General features: G+C 48.6%; 1 protein-coding gene across 1 annotated transcript in view; it reads left to right on the forward strand.

Moving 5' to 3' along the window:
- Positions 1 to 3,096: 3,096 nt before the first annotated feature.
- CSMD2 (CUB and Sushi multiple domains 2) overlaps positions 3,097 to 23,085 on the forward strand; it is a gene marked incomplete at its 3' end in the record, with an annotated part of 261,650 nt that continues 241,661 nt past the window's right edge. The window contains exons 1-2 of the mRNA XM_079325862.1: positions 3,097 to 3,255; positions 3,411 to 3,678. Coding sequence (XP_079181988.1) covers positions 3,522 to 3,678 — 157 coding nt within the window. The 5' untranslated portion in view covers positions 3,097 to 3,255; positions 3,411 to 3,521. The remainder of the gene's footprint in view (positions 3,256 to 3,410; positions 3,679 to 23,085) is intronic.

Below are 23,085 nucleotides of genomic sequence, written 5' to 3' on the forward strand. Positions count from 1 at the left end.
TCAACAGGTAACACCTTGGGAAAGGATTGTGGGATGGTTTGGATGGGAAAGGATCTTCAATCAGCTCATTCCATCCCTGCCCTGGCAGGGACACTTTTCCCTAACCCAGGCTGCTCCAAGCCTGTCCAGCCTGGCTTGGGACTCTTGCAGGGATGGGCTCCCTGTGCCAGGGAACAGTTGATTCCCAAAATCCCACCTAAACCACTCCCTGGCAGTGGAAATCCATTCCTTGTGTCCTGTCTTTCCAAGCTCTTGTAAATTGTCTCTCCATGTTTTTGTTGGCTCCTTCAGGTCCTGCAAGTCACAATCAGATCACCTTGGAGCCTTCTTCTCTCCAGGAACAATCCCAACCCTCCCAGCCTTTCCTCATGGAAAGCAGAGCTGCTCCATCACCTTGTATCCCTCAGGGATGTCCCCCTGCTGTGGCAGGGACACTTTTCCTGTCCCAGGCTGCTCCAAGCCCTGTCCAGCCTGGCCTGGGACACTCCAGGGATGCAGGAGCAGCCACAGCATCCCTGTGCCAGGACCTCCTCATCCTCACAGGGAAGGATTCCCTCCCAAAACCCACCTGGGATTTGGGGATGCTTCTCATCCGGAGGAATCAGAGCAGAGTTTTGGCCGGGGGGAGATGAAAAATCGGGATAAAAGCTGCGGGGAACGTGTCAGTGCAGCCCGGCTCGGGCTGCGGGTGGCAGTGCAGAGCAGCGTTTGTGTGTCCCGGTGGGCGCTCGCAGGAATTCTGTGTTTGGGGAGAGGTGACTGTGCAAGGTGAGGCGAGAAGTGAGCGCTCGGGGACCGGAGCATCCCTCCCTGGGGACAAGAGCATCCTTCCCTGGGGACCGGAGCATCCTGAGGACAGGAGCATCCTGGGAACAGGAGCATCCTTCCCTGGGGACAGGAGCATCCCTCCCTGGGGACAGGAGCATCCTGGGGACAGGAGCATCCCTCCCTGGGGACCGGAGCATCCTGGGGACAGGAGCATCCTTCCCTGGGGACAGGAGCATCCCTCCCTGGGGACAAGAGCATCCCTCCCTGGGGACAGGAGCATCCCTCCCTGGGGACAGGAGCATCCTGGGGACAGGAGCATCCCTCCCTCCCTGGGGACAGGAGCATCCTGGGGACAGGAGCATCTCTCCCTCCCTGGGGACAGGAGCATCCTGGGGACAGGAGCATCCCTCCCTCCCTGGGGACGCGGTGCTGGCACAAGCTGGGGGTGGCAGGGATGGCTTGTACCGTGCTCATCACAATTGTCCATTCCGTGAATAAACGTATTTATTTCTTTATTATTTTTTATTAATTATTTTGGAGACAGTTCAACCCTAAACCTCCTGGTTGTCTTTTTTTTTTTTTTTTGGGAGGGGGGGTCTGGTGCTTTTTTTTTGTTTGTCTTATTTTGCTTTGTTTGGGTTCTTTTTCTTCTTCTTCTTGTTTTTTAATTATTATTTATTTTTTGGAGGTTTTTAGGTTGTTTCAATTTCTATTTATTTATTTATTTTCACGACGCAAACCTAGCCGGGAGGAACCCCTGGATTTGAAACAGCACTACCCGGGAATAAAGTGGGATATATCATAAATACATAATAAAGGCTCCTGGATGCCTTTTGGTGCCCGTGATGCTCTTTTGGCTCAACCCCTGCCCTGCAGCAGCCCCATGGTGCAATTTTGGGGTGGGGGACACCCCTGGCTGGGGAGGGGACACCAGCGGAGCTGAGTCCCGCTGTCCCCAGAGCTTTCCCTGGATGGGGGGAGAGCTGTGCCTGTGCACAATCGGGGCTGTTTGAATTGATGCTGCAGCTTAAACAGACATAAAGCAACTCTTTCATGTGCCAGCCCCGGTTGCCTTGGCTCTTGGCAGCGGCTCCCGGTGTGGGCAGTGCGGGGATTGAAATGCAGAGGGGACGGGGACAGAGGAGGAGGATTGATCCTGGCTGGAGGGACAGATCTGCGAGCCCTCGATATCTGATTTGGTTGGGGTTATTTTTTTGTTTTTAGCTGTCAAATAGGCTCATTCAAGGCAGCCGGAACACGGCCGAAATAGGGGGTTTTGCTGCAAGAAGCTGCAGCAAATGCAAAGCCGGGCGAGCAGGGGGATGGGTGGTGGCCAGGGCAGCCCCCCAGGTGGCCACGGCCCGGTTTGGGAACCGGGGGGTGCCCGGTCCGGCCTCGCATCCCCGGGGAAATTGGGATAAACGGGGGGAAAGGGGATGGCAGGGCTGGGGAAGAGGGTGGCGAGCACCCCCTGTGCCACAGGGGCTCCTGCGAGCCGGGGCTGGGCGAGCAGCGAGCACGGGGAGGATGCTCGAGCCTTCCACAGAGCCTTTCCCTGCGTTATTTATTTATTTCCTTAAGCTCCGGTGTCGTGTTCGAGTTGTTTTCCTCGTCCCTGGATCTGAGCATCATTAGCAAGATAATGAAGTTCCCGAATGTGGCGTTAAGTGGCTGCATTCCCATCCCCTCCCTCCCTTTTCCCCATCTTGCCTGCAGCTCCGGGCACCGGGAGATGTTAAAACAAAAACAAGGGGAGGTGCTGCTGGTGCTGCTGGGGATGGGGATGGGGGGTCCAGGGGAGGGGGCACAGCCTTTCCCAGCTCCAGGATGCTCCTGGACCAGTCCCACCTGCATCCCAGCTCTGCTGCTGCCAGGACAAGCCACACTGGGGGGGGATTGTCGCGATGGGTGTTTGCCACAAAATCCGCCTCATCGCGAAAATCGTGTCACTAGCATCAAGTTGTTTATTGGGGGTGGCGGGGTGGGTAACAGGGATGTGTGTGAGAGACAGGAATGGGGGCTGGGGGGGCTCGTTGCTTCTCGGGAAACCTGGAGTATCCAAAATAAACACGCTGCTGGAGGTGTCTGTGGGGTTGGGTGCTGGTGGGTTTTGGGGGATAACACAGCATCCCCCCTCCATCCACAACACCACAACACCCCCCCGGCCCGGCTTCCGAGGGGGAACAAAGCTCCGGGAGCGATTAATCAAATGGCTTAATAAAAAAAAAATAAAAATAAAAAAATAATAAAATAAATAAAATATTAAAAAAATAAAAAAGAAGAAGTATAAATCCCTGAGGGCTGCGTGGTGCTGGTGGTGGTGCTGCTGCCGAGGAGCTGGCTCTGAGACAGCCACCGGGAGGGACGCGCCAGCCCTCCCCTGCTCTCCTCTCCTCTCCTCTCCTCGCCTTCCCTCTCCTCTCCTCTCCCCGAGCTGCTGCCACACTTGGTTCATTCCAGCTGCAGAAGCTCAGAGCCTTCCATGCGGTGGGATTTTTTTATTTTTTCCCTCCTCCTGGGCTGAAAAAATTAAAGGGGGGAAAAAAAAATTAAAAAAAAAAAATCACAAGCCTGACCCGCTCCCCCCCCCCCCCTCCCTCACCTCTCTCCCTCCTCCTCCTTCCTTTCTCCTCTTCATCCAGCCGAGCCGAGGACTATCCCAATCGCCGAGGGGAAGGAAAAAAAGGGGAAAAACCCTACAGAGACAACCAGCAGACCCCCAGCACGCCCCATCGCCGCTGCTGCCCTTTGACATGCAACCTTCCCTGGGATGGGACCAGCCGGGATGCAGCTGCAGCTGGGGAAGGCACTGGTGGAAACTGGGGATCGTGGCTCTGGTGACGGCGGAGGGGAGCGCCTGGAGCCGGGCGCTGCTGCTCTCGCTGGGGCTGCTGGCTGGATCGGCCATGGGTGAGTGCCGCGGGCAACCGGGCAGCAGCGCTTGGGAGCCATCCCCGGCTCCCCGGGGACAGGGGCTGGTCCCCGCTGTGGGGAGGGGGCGGTGTGTGCCACTGGGGTGATGGCACTGTGCTGTGTGCCACTGGGGTGATGGCACTGGGGTGATGGCACTGGGGTGCTGGCATTGGAGTAATGCCACTGGGGTGCTGGCAGTGGAGTGGTGGCACTGGGGTGGTGGCACTGTGTTCTGTGGCACTGGGGTGCTGGCAGTGGGGTGATGCTGCTGGGGTGATGGCAGTGGGATGCTGGTACTGGGATGATGCCACTGGAGTGGTGGCACTCTGCTGTGTGGCACTGGGGTGCTGGCAGTGGGGAGATGCCATTGGGGTGATGGCAGTGTGCTGTGTGCCACTGGGGTGATGGCACTGGGGTGATGCCACTGGAGTGGTGGCACTGTGCTGTGTGGCACTGGGGTGCTGGCAGTGGGGAGATGCCATTGGGGTGATGGCAGTGTGCTGTGTGCCACTGGGGTGATGGCACTGGGGTGATGCCACTGGAGTGGTGGCACTCTGCTGTGTGGCACTGGGGTGATGGCAGTGGGGTGATGGCACTGAGCTGTGTGCCACTGGGGTGCTGGCACTGGGATGATGCCACTGTAGTGGTGGCACTGGAGTGGTGGCACTGGGATGCTGGCTCTGGGGTGCTGGCTCTGGGATGATGCCACTGATCTGTGTGGCACTGGGGTGCTGGCACTGGGATGATGCCACTGTAGTGGTGGCACTGGAGTGGTGGCACTGGGGTGCTGGCTCTGGGGTGCTGGCTCTGGGATGATGCCACTGATCTGTGTGGCACTGGGGTGCTGGCACTGCACTGTGTGGCACTGGGGTGGTGACACTGGAGTGATGGCACTGGGGTGCTGGCACACACTGCCCTGCTGCCTCGGGCACAGCCCTGAGGGTGTTTGACTCAGACCTTTGGAGCTGCATCCTTGGGGAGCAGCAATTCTTCAAGCCTGGGATGTGATTAAGGGTGGCTCTCTATGATCTCATTCCCCTTCCCCCGTGGGTCAGCTTTGGGCACAGGCACTGGTGATGTGCAGGATGACTGTGAAAAATGCCAGCACTGCTTTCCACTCTGTCTTTCCTGGCATCTTGATTCAGGGTTTCACTACCCTGCTGCTTGCCCACAGCTGATAAAACAGATTTCTGGATGCTTTGCATGAAGATGGAAGCACTTTCCTCCTTTCCCTCCTGGGTTCCCAGTTGAATATCTCTTATAGATGAGCTGCTTGGCCTCAGCATCCTGCTTTTTATGAAACATGCATGTTTGGGCTTGAAAGCAGGAGCAGACTTGAATTTGGGGGCAGTTTGCTTGTGTCTCCTGCCTCATTTCCACAGCTGCCCTTGCAGCCAAAGCAGATCCAGGGACTGAAGTTTATTTCTGGTGTGAACAGCAAATATTTAGGGACTGTCCTTCTGTGTGTAGGAGGGGGAAGAGTGGGAGTGCTTGGCAGTGGCTGCTCTCCACACTGTGCAGTGCCCCGATTTCCAAGAGTTTCCAAGTGCTGTTGTCTTGTCTGCTGTATCCCAGGCTGGAGGAATGTGTGTTTGGGTGTTGATGTGTATGAAAGCTGCTTGGGTTTTGGGGAGGGGGACGGGGGGTGGGTTTTGAGGAAAAACTTTATCTGTAATGCAAGACTGATTTTATTATGTAAGGCAGGTTTCCTTTCAGGGGCTGGGGATGAGGATTAACTGCTGCTCCTGGGTGCTCTTGCAGTGGAGCTGAACAGTTTTGCTGACTGGGAGCATCTGCTAGGAAAGGCTGGAAACCCACCCAGACAGGTCCCTAATAAAGGCTGAATGTTTATTTTGGTGGCTATTTTTCATCTCTTCAGCATGAGCATTCAGCCTGTGCACAGAGGAAAACCATTCCAGCAGCTTCTGCTGAGCTTTCCTTGTGCCAGCAGACTGATGGAGAGATACCTAAATCTCAGATTTATTCTACCAGGGGCTTACAGCTTTTTCTCTTCTTCTGAGCTGTCTGTGCCTTATTCACACTGGATATTCACTCTGTACCTCACTCAGCATTTAATCCTTTCTTCTCAGGCCCCTGGTCCCTCCTGTCTGCATTTTGAGTTCTCTGTTCTGGATCATTCAGTCCGAGGTTGATGCTCTGGGTTTTGCTTCGTGAGCACAACACCTCCAAAAGCTCTTTAGACCTCAGATGTTTTTTTTTTTAATCTGCATCAGAGCCAGAGGCATTGATCAATAAGTCCTCTCTTCAGATTGTGAAACCCCAGCAGTGATGTTTTTGTGAGATGCCAGCTTGGGTGTCAGTGTCTGGGGCTGGACGTGCAGGGAGGGGAGTCACAGGGTCACAGTGGTTTTGGGGTGTGACCCCAGGAAACCTGGGGTTGTGCTGAGTCCTGAACCCCTGTAGAACAAAAGTTCCAAGCTTCCTCTGCCATTCTTGAGGAGGGAGCAGTAGCCAGGAGCTCCCATAGTGTGGCAGCAGAGCCGTGTGTGTGCAGCTCCCAGCGAGGAGCCGGGCAGGAGAAAAAGGGAGAAACTGTTCCCATCACATCATCTGGGCCCTGCTGCAGCCCTGCTGCCCAGAAATGACCTCTGGAACCACAGGGTGCCCTGAGGAGCTGCCCTGGGGGAAAGGATGCAGCTGGAAGGTGGTGCCTGGGGATGGGAGCTTTATTTGGGTGTTACTGCAAGGGGCTGTGGGGCAATGAAAGGACACAGCAACACGGTGCAAGGAAAAGAGATTTATTGAAGAAAGCCATGGCTTTAAATAGAAGAGTTTGTGCAAAACAAAATAGAAAATATTCATTGGTCAGTGAAACAGCACCCCTTGTCCCAGGCTTTCTCATGGATCCAGCACCTGTTTATCTTCCGTTATAATTCTTATGTTTGCATTAGACAAAGGTCTCTAGCTTGGGAAAAAAACCCTAGCTGAGCCTGAGAAAGGCTGGAAAATTCCTCAAGATTTTTCCCTGGGTCTGTAACAGCCACAGAAGGGGGAGTGGGAGTGCTCTGAGAGTTTCCCCCTTTCAGTTTTGAGGTGCAGGGATGTTTTCACAGGGATAAGATGGGCAGAGGCTTTGCCCATGGATGCTGAGCCTCCAGAGTGTGCTGATTCTGGAATTGTGTGTGTTGATTGTCAGTCAGGGGGGCACAGCAGTGCTGCTCACTCCTTTCTGGGCAATCAGCACTGCTGGGTGCACCAGGGGCATGTGTAGGCCCTGTGTGTGTGGATAAACACAGATAAAATACATTTTAATGGTTTGTTCTAAAAGGGTCCTGACACCATTATTTACACACTGTGCTTTATTAGTCAGCACCTTGCTTGGTTCTGGGTTAAGGGAGGATGCAGCAGCTTGAAACAGCAGCTCATCAGTTCTAAACCCCTGTAATTTTCTTTTTTTCTTGATGGAAAATAGTTTTTGCCAGGCTTCTCTTCTGAGGAGTGGAGGAGCAGGAAGCTGTTTATGAATTTAAATTTATGAATTTAAGGAACAGAGGGCAGAGGAGGTGGCATTGCAGAGATCTCCACCTGCACTGATAATTCCACTGCCCTCAGGGACCACAAGGGGATAAAGAACATTCCCAGTTGTCCAAGTTTTTAATTAGGTGTGGACCAGTGCTAGAAATTTTGAGGAGAAGGTTCAGCAGAGATGCAATCAGTAAATCTGGTGGTTCTGCATCAAACTTGAATTAAAAACTTGAGCTGGAGACTCAGATACACCCTGAGAACACAGAATGGGATGTGGGAAAAACAAAGCAGATTCCTGGTTTAAACAGGAGATTTCCAGCCCTGTGTGGAGCAGGTTCAGCTCCTCATTTCAGCACCCTGTGGAAATCCTGATTTTTAGATCCTTTGGGTGCATCTTGAGGCATCCTTGCTGGTGGGAGCTGATGGTGGGTCCAGAGGAGCAGCTGTGCATCCATCCCAGCTGGTTTGGGGCAATTCTCCTCAAAAACTCCAGGAACCAACCTGTGATCCCACTCCTGCTGTTCAGACAGAGCCTGGGGGAGCCTGTGGGGTTCCAGGAGCTGTGGGGTCTGTGCTGAGCCTGCACAGATCCCATTAATGAGTGACTCCTAACGAGCTTTCCTGGCTCCAGAGTGAGCTCAGGGCTGGGGCTGCACCTGCACATTCATCCCTTCCTTTTGCTCTCTCACCTTCAATCCCCACCTGTGAGTTCCTGCTGAAGAACACTCACACCCAGCAGGTTTCCCCATGGAAATGTGAACCCAAAATGAGAAGAGAAGAGCCTTGCTGAGCTGTGGCCAGGATTCTGCTGCAAGCTTTGGGCTGTTTGATTCAGGGAACCACAGAACCATTCTGACTGGAAAAGACCTTTAAGGTCACAGAATCATCTGCCCATCCCCATTCCTTGTGCTGATCCCATCCTTTGGGGCTGTGCTGGCAGTTGTTCCTTGCCTGTCACTCTGTAATTTTTTTTTTTTTTTTGTTGTTGTGACTGTTGAAGAATCTCTCAGCTTTCTTCCCCACTGAGCTGTGCCTGCTCCCAGGAGCATCCCAGTGAAAAGCTGGACCCTGTGAGCTGTGCCTGCTCCCAGGAGCATCCCAGTGAAATGCTGGACCCTGTGAGCTGTGCAATTTTCCAGGAGCATCCAGTGAAAAGCTGGACCCTGTGAGCTGTGCAATTTTCCAGGAGCATCCCAGTGAAATGCTGGACCCTGTGAGCTGTGCAATTTTCCAGGAGCATCCCAGTGAAAAGCTGGACCCTGTGAGCTGTGCCCATCCCTGGAATGCCCCCAGGGAAATGCAGGGAGCAGAGCTGGGTGTGTGTTTGCCCCTCTGAGCTGGGTGTTTGCCCCTCTGCTCTGCCAGGAGCTCCTGTCAGACACCAGGATGGTTCTGGGCAGTGGGATCCAGCAGGATCCCCATTGCAGTATCCCTACTGCAGGATCCCATGGATGAGTTTGTGTTCCAGGTGTGCCTCAGCTGTGGATCAGGTGTTGCTGCTCCTGTGCAGAGCTGAGATTCCTCCCTGCTCTGCCCCCAATGGTTCCTGCTCTCCACTCCAGGGATTTCCAGCCTGGAATTACAGAGTGGTGTTCACTGCCCAGCTGGGTGGGAAATGCCAAATTTCACAGCTGTGCTTCTGTTCCTGCTGCTGCCCCCCAGCCCCTGCCAGAATTTGGCCTGGATCTTGACCAGAGGAAATTGTTATGATAATGTTGAGGGTTGGTTGGGGGCAAGGTCAGGCAGCTTTAACTGGTTTTGAGCCCATAGCATTGCAAGAAAAACCTTTTTACTCTGTTTTTATCAGGAGTATCCTGAGACACGGGGCTGGAGTAATTTTTCACAGGCTTTAGTGAAATTATAACAAAGCTCTGTTTAGCTGAGTGGATTTTAAATAATACTTCTTTACTCTTCCTCCATATTTCTAGGCATTGGGAGGTTCAGAAACACCATGAATAGGCCTAAATTTAAATTAGGCTTTTTTTTTTTTTTTTCCAACAGAAAATAGAGCAAATTCAAATGGAAGGGGAGAGATAAGACTTTAAGGGCTGCAAAAAAAAAGGGAAATGATTAAGTAGTAAAGATTCTGTACTGCTGGAATTGTTGAGTGCAGCATTGAGCTGTCTCTGTGACATCCACAGCAGCCAGAAATGCCAGAGGTTGGTGGAATCCCATTGATTTGCTCTGATATCCAGTGAGGAATGTTGGGAAGGGAAAGGAAATCAGGTTTGGAGGGGAGTTTAAACCAGGAGAGGCTTTTTGCTCCACCTGGAAGAGGTGGAACATCCCTCCTGCCTGGTAGCTGAGGATTGATGGTCCAGCTCAGTGTTTGGGTTGAAATGTTTCCCTAAAATCAGAGTGAGAGCTCCAGCCTGAGTTCATCCTGCAGGGTAGGGAGGCTCTGAGCCCACCCAGTGTCTCTGCAGCCTCTGAGAGCAGAGACAAAGCCCCAAAAATGGCTCAGCCTCATCTCCTGAGGTTTCTTGCAGCCCAGCCCACTCCATGAAATAATTCTGCATCATGGAGAGCCTTGCATGAGTCAGTTTGGGGAGTTTGGGGCAGCTCAGCCTCAACCACATCATTTTTCCTGTTCCTCAGTTCTCCAGGAAGAACCACCAGGCTGTGAGGTGATTCCAGTGCAGCCCCAGGTTATTTCCTACTCTGAGAAAGCACTTCCCTGGAACTGGGGTGTGGAGATGAACCCAGTGGCAGCAGCAGCCACAGTTCTGTGCTCACACAGTGGGTGAAGTGCTGTGCAGTTGTGGAAAATGATGTTTTCTGCTTGCCATGGGCAGGATGCAGTGCAGGAATCTGCAGGGTCCCTGTGCTGCCTCCTGCTCTGCAGTGACAGCCAGGGCTGCTGGTGGTTGATGTGTAATTGGGACAATACCATTGATTAAAGGAATCAAATTAACTCTGTTTCAGTGTCTTGGCTCCAGCCAGAATGGAGAGTGCAGGGAGCTTGGATGAAATGATTTTACACCTCCCTTGCTTGAAAGTGGAAGAGAGTTTTTTGGATGGTTTTCCCTCTTTTTTTTAAAAATGGGATTTCACAGTGGGTTGTGGGGTGTTTGTTCTTTCTTCCCAGTGTCAGGTGCATTCCCTGCTTCAGCTCTTGGTAATAATTTCCTGTCTTTTCAAGGCACAAGGCATCACCTGTAGGAATAAACTGATAAAATCCCTGGTTTTGAGTGCACAGCTGGGTGTGATGGATGGAAAGGGGATTTGGGGCTGTGTCAGTGGGCAGAAAAACTGTGGGGTAAGGAGATGTGATGCTGTGAATTCCCTGGAAGAGAATCTTGTAACCACCAGGGCTGGAGCAACTGTGGCTGCCAGGGAGGTGTGGGATAAGGGATTAATTAAAAAAACCAAATCCTGCCCCATTGCTGACTGCAAATCTGCTGGGAAATGAATTCCTGGCCTGTGTTTGAGGGGGTGAAAGTTTGCAGAGGGTTGCAGGAATTGGGTGCAGAAACACCCATGCAGCCCTTGGTGTTGGTGTGCTGTGTCACTGCCTGCCCAGTGAGGTGTGAACACCCAAAATCCCGGGATCAGTGAGGTTGGAAAATCCCTCCCAGGCCACAGAGCCCAAGCTGTGCCCAATCCCCACCTTGTCCCCAGCCCAGTGCCACCTCCAGCCCTCCCTTGGATGGGCATCCAAACCTCCCTGGGCAGTTCCTGGCAGCTCTTTTCAGGCAGAAATTCCTCCTGGAATCACCTGGAGGTGGCCCTTGTGTGGCAGAGGGAACATTCTGAACCATCAACAAGTGTTGTGTGTAATTCTGGAGTGGATGAGGTGGAAATCACAGCCCAGAGGGGTTTTTATTCCAGTGCTGCTGGAATTCTGCTTGTCAAGCAGGAAAAAGGCCACCAGGGTCCCAGAATCAGCAAAAAAAAAAAAAAATAATTCTCAACCCTTGCTGTCATTTCAGCTGCTTTGTTAATTCTGGGTGTCTTTGGAAGGCAGCTCCTCTTTCTGACCTGCAGAAAAACTCCAGCTGGTGAATATTTTCCCCCTTTCCCTCCTTGTAAAAAACATTTCTGCTCCTGTTGCACTGCTGGGCAGAGGTGCTGGAAGCCAGGGAAGGTGGCAGGAGGAGGAGGAGGAGGAGGAGGAGGAGGAGGAGGAAGGGCTGGCCAAGGTGACCCAGCAGGGTGTGAGCAGAGCCTGGGTGTCTCTCCTGCATCATCCCACCCCAGCAGCAGCACAGGGATGTGATGCTGCAGCTCCTGAGGTGGTTTTTGAGGAGCCTCCCTGCTGCAGATGAGCTTGGGGCCGTGTCTGTGCAGAGGTATTTCACAGTGCTTACCCTGGAACAGAACAATTCCTGCATCCATTTATCAAAATGTCTGTGATTCCCATTTCCAGCCTGATAAAACAACCCAAATAAAGGTCTCTCTGTCCAGAATACTTCAAAACAAAAGAAGGGAAGATTTCTTCCTCTGACCTCTGGAATGGGAACTCTGTTCTGCCCTGGTGAAATGGTTTTATTTGGGTTCCTTCCACCTGCCTTGGAGCCACCTACATTTCTTTCAGTGTAGCATTTTACCTGCTCTGTCACTTCAGTGCAGACCACAGCACGGTCACAGCCTGATAATCCCAGCATCAGAGGCTGCAAGAGGGGCTGGAATGGCCAAGAAAGATGAATTAATCACAGGCAGAGAATTAACCACAACTGGGGATTTGCTGCTTCAGTGCTCTGCTGTTATTTGCACACTCCCCTGAGTGGTTGGATCCCAGTCCCTGCTGCTTCCCCTGCCCCAGCAGGGTGTGAGCCTCACTCCCTCTGCTTCCCTTCCCCACCCCTAAACCATCCCTGGAACTGGGATGAGCAGAATTGGCAGAATGATTTGCAGATTTATTCTCGGGGTGTTTGTGAGGAGCTTTCAGCAGGTACAAATTGCTGGAGGTTGATTAACTGCACAACTTCTGTGTGCTCTTGGTTCCCTCCCTTGATTGCATGGAGGGAATTCAACCGTTTCATGTACAATTTGGGATTAATTGGGAATGACATTTTGAGGTGAAAGTTGTCTGTCTGCTACTGAACTTCGAGTGGTATTGTCAAAAAAAAAAAAGAAAAAATCAGGAATAAAAGCAAATGAAGTTTCTGTTGCAGGAAGGATTTGCACAGCTCCTGTGATTTGTACAGAATTGCCTTTTACAGTTTTTATAGGTTTAGATCCATGTTTTATGCAAAGACTGCAGCCTCTAAAAGCAAAGTGTGCTCACTAGAGGTGGGGAGGTGGGAGGTGTGCACTGAGAATTTGCCAGAAGCATCAGGGAATTGGATCCTGGTCTTGAGAAAAGCAGGATATTGGCAGGGAGGATGGTCTGGACCTTCTGATTTTAACTTTGCCTTTGAAGCAGTTGCTTAAATTATGTGAGCTCCAGCTTCTTGTCTATGGAGGGGGAAAAATAGTGCTGTACTAATAGTATTATCTAATTAATTATGAAGATGAATGCCTGCAGGATGGCAGAGATCAAATGGAGAACTTGTTTCCTTGTTACAGTTCCTGTTATTTATCAGCAGTTTATCAATATTTTGTTTTGTTAATTTAGTGAAAGCAGAGTTTGAAATAAGAATTTTTTTTTTTTTTTGTGGCATTTATATCATTACTTTTGGAGCCTGAGGTGAAGGTTATTCCCTGAAAAAAACAGGAGGAGTGGGATTCCAGGCACAGAAAGTTTGCTGAGGAGCTTTGTGGAGGGGTGTAGTGATTTACACAGGGTCACACCCTGTCCCCAGTCCTTCCTCTTCTTGTTTAAATCCACAAATCCCAGCAGAATTCTCCCCTCTTCTCACTGCTCTGGAGGTTCTGCCCCTTCCAAGGGCTGTGTGGGGCTGGAAAAGTCAGAAAATTGCAGCTCATTTCTCCCGTGACAAAGGCACAATTCAATGTTCCTTTCCTCTTCATCCACCAAATAATAACACCCAGAAAAATACATTTCCTCCTGGAAAGGGGAGGGAATTATCCCATCCTGCAGAAGGATAATGGAGTTGGTGCTTTTCCAAAGGTGATGCCATTTTTAAAGATGCTCCTTGCATCCCACAGCATATTGTTTATATCCCTCTATTGTTGTTTTGTCTCCATTAGGGAAAGGTTAGGCAGGATCCTGGACACTGGGCAGCTGTCAGCACCATTCCCAAGGGGATCCCAATAAAGTTAAGCACCACTTGGGCAGGTAATATTAAAATTAAATCCACCTGCTGGAGTAATGAAGGGTTGGCAGGATGGGGAGTTTGTCCCTCATTGTGTGGGGACTTTTTTCTCAGTGGTGCTTTAGCATTTTAGCTTTTCTATTTTTATATTTGTAACCCTGCAATTCTTTAGTGCATAACTCTAAACTCCATATCCAGTGTGAGCTGCTGCTCTCCCATTTTTTCAGACACAATTCCTCTCCAGGCTGGGAATCAAGGACACCTCACTGCCTCAGAGATGGAAACAAAAGTGAGTTGGGGGAGCAAATTTGGGGTGAATGACTTCATTACCTGAAGCTGTAATTGGAACATTAACCCTCAATATGCAAATGAACCAAACTCCTAAAAATATAAAAATATGATCTGTTGGCCATTTGGGGAGGCTTTGTCTGCCCTAAATGTCCCTGAATAAATTTACAATAAATTTACCCATTTTTTATTCCCTCATTTTGATCTGGCCTCTGTTTTTAGCCCCAAAAGGCATCACCAGAGTTGGTCCTTTCTTTCCAGGGTTGGGTTTAGCACAAGATCTGAAGGACCAGAGGGACAATCTGCCCTCTCTGGGGCTCTGGAGTCCTGTCCTGCAAATTCTGCAGCTTTTCAAAGAGTTAAACCAGCTGGGTTGGAATTTCTCTGCTTTGGTGGGGGCTTTAATGAAAACCTGTTTGAAAGAAAAAGCTCCTGTGCTGAAGGAACAATATGTGGAATTGTCCCCATGCTGCCAGTAGAGATAAATCCCAGGGTGGGTTTTGGGTGAAATTCTTTGGTCACAAAGGGAGAAATCCTCCCCTGGGATGGGCTGGGGTGGAATTCTCAGAGATGCTGTGGATCCCTGGGAGTGTCCAGCAGCAAACTGGGGTGGTGGAGGGTGTGGGACTGGATGAGATTTAAGGTTTCTTTCATCCCAAACCATTGCAGATCCTGGTTTTGACTTTGCCCTGGTGTCCCACTGACCCAGGGCTCTTCTCCCAGTGCACAATTCTGACCCTGGGCAAGACTGAAGGGAAATAAAACCAACCCTGCAAAGTCCCTGCTGTTGTCACCTCTTGGTAAACACCTGCACTTCCTCCTACTGAATTAACTAATCCTATTTAAAAAGAGCAAGTTCATTTTGCTGGATTTAAAATAACCACTTAGGGGAGGCTCTGTCACTTGTTCCTCCTGGGAGCACTTCCCAATCTCAAATTAGAGAACAAGTGATGACCTTTCTTTGCCCATGAGTCCAACACTGAGGGCTCTTACAGGGAGTTTTTTTGCCTTTTCTTCCACGAAATGCAGTTAACAAATGAGACTTTTGACAAAAAAAAATCCCCAATTTGAAAGTACAAGTCGATTCAATTCACCCCCTGTTAGCTCCTTGATTGAGAGCTATGTAGATTGAAGAAGAAAGGTATTGATCTGCTTTGGGGATTGAAAACTAAGATGAAGTGGAATATGTCTGTGGGTGAAAATGAGGTTTTAAATGGATGGAGGAGGAGAGAGAAAAATCAAACCCAATGTGATGTTGATGGGAGGGAGTTCTGGGTTTCTCTGGTGGTTGTACAGAGGTGGAGAGGTCACAGGATGCAGGATTTGTAAAAATCGTGGAAAATTTGCCTGGCACAAATTGGGTCAAAACAGAACAAAAAAATAAAAATTATTTTTGGGTTACCAGAGCATCCATCAGTTACCAAATTCTGTTAAATTGTTGAGCAGAGCTCACAGCTTGCAGTGCTGATCTTTAACATCCCTTCCAAACCATTCCGTGATTCCCTGAAATAACAATGGAGGTTTTGCCATTGCAAACGTGAAACTCACGTCTAAATGGCCTGAAAAATTCAGGATAATTGAAATGTTTCACTCTTTCTCCAGATAATCTGCTGGGAGCTTTTTGTAGCTGTAATTCTCTGGGGCATGTGACGGGCTTGGGGTTTTTTTTTTGGCTCATTGGGTGAAGTGAATTATTAACTTTTATTTATTAACTTTCCTCTGTACTGTCAACTCCAGGTGACTTTCATTGATTGCTCAAGGTGACAAGGAGGCATTAGGTAATAAATATCAAGTGCTGCAATACTTAAAGGAAGTGAATATGAAAGTGCTGTTAACGGAATCAAGTAAAAATTGGATTTATATCCTAACAAAAAAAAAAAAAAAAAAAAAAAAAAAAAAAAGAAAAAAATCCCAGGAGAAATTGCTTTTCTGTTGGGCTCTTTTTGTAATTCAAATCCAATCACACAAGTGTGAGCTGTTGTGGTACAATTGCCTGGCAGAGGGGTTTGTTGGAAGATCTCAGAGCACTTGTAAACACACAGAGCATTTCACTCTGCAGAGTGTGGGGACATGAGAATGGTGGTGAAAGAGTGAAGAGCTTTTAATAAGTGGAGTCTCTGCTTGTTCAGAATCATATTTTTAATTTATTTCAGATTTGGAGGTGGGGAGACAGTGGATAAAGTGGTTTTTTTTCTGTTTTGGCTGCTGTAGAGTTTCTCTGGGGCTCAAAAGGAGCTGTGGGGACCCAAAAGGGGGCTGGTGTAATTTGGGGGTTTTTAGGGATTAAAAAATGCATGGAAATACAACATAGTTAATGAATTAATGTGTAAAATCAAAGTCACAATCCAAAACGTGGTGGGGAGGGGGAAGAGAAACCCGCTCAGAGCTCAGAGCAGATTGATTTGTGGAGGAGCTTTTTTCACTGGGCTCTTCAAACCCTCAGTTCTCCAGCAGGGAAAGGATGGAATTGTTGATATTGTGAGAATTCCAAGGGCTGAGGGCTTGTAAATTCTTAGGGAGATGGGATGTGGAGCCCAAAATCTCCCTTGAGGGAACATTGAATTTTACAGATGGACACAGAGCAGGGCCAAGGGAATTCAGGCTGATTTTGAGAGTTCCATGGTGACAAGGGGAGACCAATAATGAAAAATTTTAATGAGGAATTCTTTATTTTTTCCTCCACTGTGACTTGGGATGGATTTCACCTTGAACCTCATTTCACCTTGAACCTCATTTCATCTTCTTCAATTTTTATTTTCTTTTTTTTGAGATAATCCTAACACCCAAGATGAAAATGCCTTTGAGCCCCCTGGATAAACCATTTAAATGCAAATATTATTTTACTGCGAAATAATTGAAATACACATTGAAAAAAAAAATTTGTTTTGGTGATCATAATTAGCACCTTGTAAATGAGACTGAGTCAAAATGCTGCACATGAGTGGGAGTCCATTTGCAGAGGCTGGGTAAAAAGTTTTTCATCAAATTACCTTCTGTTTCCTGATTTTAATTTATATTGGGGGTTGAGATGATCTGTGTCATTTTTACAGATATTTGCAGTGGAGGTGAGAAAAAAATGAAATCTTGGCTGTGTTCATCTTAGACAGAAAACAAGAGGGAAATTTTCAGAAGTTTTGAATCAGGCTGAACATTTTCATTGAGGCTTGGACTCCCAGATTTTCAAGAATATTTAGACCCCAAAATAAGTGCAGATTATAAATTTATGGTGGTTTATAAGGAAATGTGGCTGCACTGCTCAGGGGGGTTAGGAAGGCTCCAGAGCAGTTCTTGGGTTACAAAATATTTGTAAATTTGGGGCTCTGAAGTTGCTTTGAAAAGGATTTGAGAAATTGGTTGTCACAAAGGGGTCACTTGGTCTGTGGCTCCTCCAGGGTCAGTCAGGGTCAGTCCCATCCCAGTGCTCAAACATGGCTTAAACTGTATTTTTATCAAGGGTAACTCTTGTTTTGACAGGAAAAGTCAGAGGAGAGGAGCTTTGAGGTCCCATTCAGTGATTCTGTGAGTGAATCAAGGGCACTGCAGAGATCATGAGGGAAGGGCTGGGAATTCCCAGTGGGGCTGTTCCTCACCCCAGAATCTGCATTAATTGGTTAATGCTGAGCCTGTGCAGGGCTCTGGGGATGGAAATGGTTCCACAACTGCCTGGGTTTATTATTCTGCTGACAAAGGCTGTGGAGAGGAGTGGAACAGCCCAAATTGATTAAGAAAATTCTGAAAGGGAAAGTCTTGGAGGGAGGAAATGACATCCCTGGAGAAGAGGCAGCTCTGGCTGAATATTGGGATAACTCTGGTGCTTCCTGGAGCTCAGCAGATGATTGCAGGTGATGGTTGGTGTGCCCAGGATTCCTGGTTCAGCAGGGATTGTGCAGATGTGGGTAAATCTCCTTATGTGGTTCATGAATGACTGCTGGCAGCGTGGGGAGCTTTGGGAAAACCCAACCCAATTTGTTTGGGTTTGTTTGGAATGTGAATTCTGTGGATGTGATTTTGTGGATGTGGTTCTGTGGATGTGAATTGTCTGGATGTGAATTCTGTAGCTATGAATTCTGTAGCTGTGAATTCTGTGGATGTGAATTCTGTAAATATTAACTCTGTGGATGTGAATTCTGTGGATATGAATTCTGTAGATGTGAATTCTCTGGATGTGAATTCTCTGGATGTGATTCTGTGGATGTGAATTCTGTAGATATTAACTCTGTGGATGTGATTCTCTGGATATGAATTCTGTGGATGTGAATTCTCTGAATGTGATTCTCTGGATGTGAATTCTCTGGATGTGAATTCTCTGGAGTGAACAGTTCCTGTGACACAGCTCTGTGACTTCACCTAAATCTGAAGCTGCAGTGCCACAGGGGCCAGACTTGAAATGTGGAACATCTGTACCAAGAAATGGATTTGCTAAGAAGTGGAGAGAGCAGAAACCAGGGATTGTGTTTAAAGTGTTATCAACTGGAGCTGTTTAATTTGATTTTTAAGGTGTTTAAAGCACAGGTCTCTTCCTGGGGCATTCAGGTTTTTGGTTTGCTTGGGGTTTTTGGGGTATGAATGTGTGAACTCCTTCAGCCAAGCTGCCTTAGAGCCCTGTGAGGATCAGTGGGCTGGGCAGAATTAATGTCCCTTGTTCTTATGCAAAAGGCACAAAATAAAGTCACTTTTGTCCCAGGACAGACACAGGTGTGGTTGGATTTTGGTTTGCTGTGGCTGCAGGAAGCTCAGGGGTGAGTGTTGGGCTCTGGGCAATCCTGAACACATCTGGATATTTCTCCTGGACAGATCAGAGTCCTGCTTGGAGGTGCTGAACCCTCCCTGCCCATGGGAAGCAGGGAATGAATTCCTGGGGTTGCTTTGCCTGCAGGCACAGCTTTTATTTTCCCTATTAAACTTCATTTCAACCCATGAGTTTTCTGGCTTTTACCCTTCCACTCTCTCCTGGTCCAGCCTGGGGATGAGGGAGCAGCTGTGGGGAAATTGGGGTGACACTCTGAGGATGGGAGGAACCCCAAGGGGAAATCTGCCAGCTGCTTTTAGGATCAGCAAAACCCATTTCCAGCAGCTGGAATCTCTGTCCTCTGCACGTGTCAGGGCTCTGCCATGTGCTGGTGACACAGGACATCTGTGCAGTGTCATGTTCTGGGATGGTTTTGGATGTTACCTGGAGCCAGAGGTTTCCTGGGTTTTTTTCACCACTTGTCAGAGCTGCTCTGAGCCCTGTGGAGTGCAGACCAGAGGATGGTAAATCTTTCTGCAGAGAGGGCTGGCTTGGGATGTGCCAGGGGAGGGGACAGCTGGCAGGATGGACATCACCCCAGTGTCCAGCTGGGGTTGGGCTCAGCCTCCAGTTTTTGATTTGACTCTTCAGGACAGATGTGGAACAGCTGGGCAGAGTCCAGAACCCCACCAGGGAGTCACTGAGGAGGGAAGCATTGAACAGATTGGGCTCATTTACTCCATAATTGTGCTTTCCAACATTTTTGGGTGTGTAGGTTCCAGCACTCCAGGTGTTAGGTGCTTTTCTTTTCCCTCTAGGTGCTCCTGGCATTTGCAGAGAGCTGAAAAAGCCTCGTGTCTGTTCTGCTTCCCTTTCCTGCCTTTCACAGATTCCCAGAGGCTTTATGAGCTGCAGGTTGAAAATCCCATGTCTGGGCAGAATGAACCTTTCTCTGAGGCCACGTAGGGAGGATGGAATGCCATGGTCTGGAGGAATAACAGGATGGAGGACACGTGGAATAAAGGCAGAGCTGGGATACTTTTATTTTTTTTCATCTGAAATACGAAAGTGTCATTTGGAAGGCACGTGGGATGGCAGAGCAGTGTGGACACTTGGAATTTCCAAACTCCCTTTTCCTGTGTTTTTCAGCTCAGTTGGAGATTTTGTAGAATCCCAGACCTGTGTAGGGAATTTTCACAATTATCCAGGACAACATTTTTGATTGGGAAAGGAAGGGAGAGCACACATGGGGATTCTGCATCTTTTGTTCCTCTCCCTGCTTGGGAAGGTGTGAAAATGGAATTGCTGGGCTGGAGCAGTGCTGGGTGTGGGAGCTCTGCAGCAACAGAGCAGCACTAAAAGGGAAAAAAGAGGTGACAGGGGAGGAGTGAGGGACCCCAGGACTGGGAGAGAAGGGCTGGTGTGCCCAGGGCACTGTGGAATTTGGGGATTTGTGCAAATCTGAGCATCCTCACTCGAGCTGAGCTGGGGTTTTGTATTCCTCTGGGCTTGGCAGTGCTGGCAGGAGCTGGATTCAGCTCAAATTCACTTTTTGTGCCCTTGCATGGCCCAGCTCATCACTCAGTGCTCGGGCTGTCCGAGATGGAAATCATCCCCTTGATGATGCTCTGGGATCCACGGGCTTTTGATTGAGTTATGGTTAATGGAATGACTCTGCATTATTTATTACTCAGATGGGAGGCTGGAGGTTAAGCTGAAGGGAAGGTGAATCCTGAGGGCAAGGCTGGATTGTTCAGGTGTGGAGGTTCTTTCCCTGAAATTGGGTGAGCCAGAGTCAGAGCTGGGACTAAACTCCTCCTGTTTGTGCTCAGTGTCATGGCTTGCTAAACCAAGGAGGCATTTTAGTGCCTGATAAATGATTCACAACACTAAACAATGAGTTTTTTCCTCTTTAGATGCAGTGCAAACAGTGAGGAGTTGGTGTGTGTGTGTTTGGAGAGCTCTGAGGGATTCCTGAGGTCTGGACAAGCAGGGTTAGCCCTGGATGTGGATTCGTTTTCCTGGGGAAAGGTTTTTTTTTATATGCCTGTGTTTGTTGGAATGAGCTGTAGAACAACAGGAATAACAGTAACTACAGCAAATGGCAAAACCCCAAACTGCTGCATTAGGGAGGAGGCAGCCCTGGATCCTCCAGAAATGATGCTGCTGAGAGCAAGGCACTGTGCATGATTTGATATTTGTTCCCACTGAATTGTGCAGTGACCATGCATCAGCGTTTGCTAAATTAGATTTTGTTTCTGCTGAGGAACAAAGTGCAGCAACTTGTATTTCAGGAAGCACTTCAGAGATAAATTCAGCCTCCATCCCTCTCAGGCATTGCTTCCTTGGATAATAACATGGTGTAAACCAACAGCTGCAATTCTTCCTTGGTTTACACCACCTTGGGTATGGCCTGGAATTCAAGTTTAAGGAATTGCAAGTAGGTGGGAGATGATTTTTTCCTACTGATTTCCTCTGCACTTGTCACGTCAGACAACTCCTTTGTTTGGTATTGTTGTTTACCTCCTGACAACCTGGGGGAGGTTTGTGGTGACACACTTTGGATGTTCAAATTTATCTCAGTCTGGAGCTGCTGGAATTCTCCATCAGGAGGGGCTGGGAGGGAGCAGGAATCAGGGCTGCTCATTCCTGGCCTGAGGTGCTGCTTATTTCAAGGGAATAACAAAATCCTGTTGCTGTGAATGTTCTTGAACTGTTGGATTTGCTGTTTTTGATGCACATAACCTGCTGGGTTTGGTCACTGTGGGACACTGAGGACATTGGGAATGAGAGGAATGAGGGATTTGTCTTTACAAACAAGCTGTGGGTCTGATGGTAGATAAAATCAGCACTGAGAAATAAAAATGGGATGGATTCCACTGATTGACGAGTGGAAAAAGATATTTGCCTTTACAAACAAACTGTAGGTTTGCTGGTAAATGAAAATGGGTATTGGAAGATGAAAGAAACAATGAGGAAAAACATTAATTCTGTAAGAATTAAAAATTAAAAGGAAGGGTTGTACATTAGATGGGAATCTCAGGTATCAGGTGTTTGGGCAGTCTGTGACTCTCCAGCACCTCAACAATGGGGAAAGAGAGAGGGAAATTGGGATAAAAAGGAGGCTGCACCCTCCAAAAATCTGAGAGACCCCAGGGGATGCCCCATGGCCTCTCCCTTTATTCAGATAAATAAAAGGACTCCTCTGTCTCCTTGTTGAACACCAACCTCTGGCGTTTGTGGATTAATTTTCCAGACAGGGAGCACCAGAATGATCCTGGCTCGTGTGTCGAGACAATTTTGGATTTTCAGTGGAGCCAAACCTCCCACGAGCTCTGTCCCCACTCCCAGGGCTTGTCCTGTCACACAAACTCTGGTTTGGAGCACAAGGATGTTGTTCTGCTCCTGCCACCCTCCATTTCTCCTGCTGGCAGCCCCACAGCACAGCCTGGGGGGTTTGGAACTCTCCTCTGCTCTGATATTTATTTTTCACTGCAGTGTCTGGTCACGTTAAATTGTGTGGATTAAACTGGATTTGGATTAAGCAAACCACCCTGGGCTGCAGTTCTTCTGGGAGAGCATTTCAGAGTAAATATTCCATCATTTCCCTGGTGAGGAGCCCAGGGTGAAGCCAATTAGTCTTTGGGTTGTTCAAAGAGTGCCTGTTGCACAAAAGAGCTGCTGGAACTGGAGGTTTGGTTCAGTTGGTTAAAGCAACGAGTGAAAAAATGGAAAAACTGAGTGACCACCAGCAAATTGTCACTGGTGGTGTCCCAGATAAAGGTTTCCTTGCAGGGTTCAAAGGTTTTGGAGCTGAGTGATCCTTGGGTTGTGGTTTTTCCTTGCCCTTGGGTTGGGATCCCTTTTGAGCAGTGCCAGGCCAGGGGATGTCCTTGTCCTTGTCTGGGAGTTCCTGCAGTAGAACAGCTCTGACAATTTGATTTCAGGGATGTTTTAATGTGGAATCTGAAGAAGGTATAGAAATGATAGCAAGTTTTGGTATAAAAGAAAATAATTGCTGAGTGAGTTTTAGTGGGTAAGAAGGCAAAGAGAAGTGAGTTGTGTTGGAAGGGCTTTTTATGACTCTGAGCAAAGAATAAATGCACCTGAAACAAAATTTGTTTTTACCAAGCAAAAAAGATTTTCACAGACAAACAAAAATGCCGTTTGCAAGTAAAGATCTCAGAATTTTCCACTGCAAAAAAACCCAAATAACAACTTCTAGCTTAAACTGTAACACAGTTTTGTGATTGGAAAATAACTTTGGAAAATAACTTTGGATTGTAAAATAACTTTTGTGATTGGAAAATAGTAACATGAATATGGTGATGTTAGTAGTGATAGGCTGTAGGTGATAATAAAGGTGTTGATTGGTTCTCATGTTTTAAGATGCTCTGTAATGAAAAGTATTTAATGTCTTGTAATAGAAAGTAGAAGAAGCTTTCAGAGGAACCCGCAGCTGTGGGCTGGGCTCTGTCACCCATGAATTGCTGCATCATTTAAATACAATAAACAGCGTTTTAGAGTTCCATATCCCTCATTTCGGGCTCCTCCAACACCCTTGCAATGAGGCATGGCTGAAGATGAGGAGCCACACCTGTGCTGAGGTTAAAGGCAAAGCAAAGCTGCTGATGCAGCATTCTCACCCCTCAGTGAGGAGCTGACTGTGCCAGAAGTTTTGGGAGAATTGTCCTCTGTCAACCCCAAATCCATCTGGAACTTCCCAGCACAGGCACCGGC

Source organism: Erithacus rubecula (assembly GCF_903797595.1).
Source record: "Erithacus rubecula genome assembly, chromosome: 23".
Classification (NCBI taxonomy): domain Eukaryota; kingdom Metazoa; phylum Chordata; class Aves; order Passeriformes; family Muscicapidae; genus Erithacus; species Erithacus rubecula.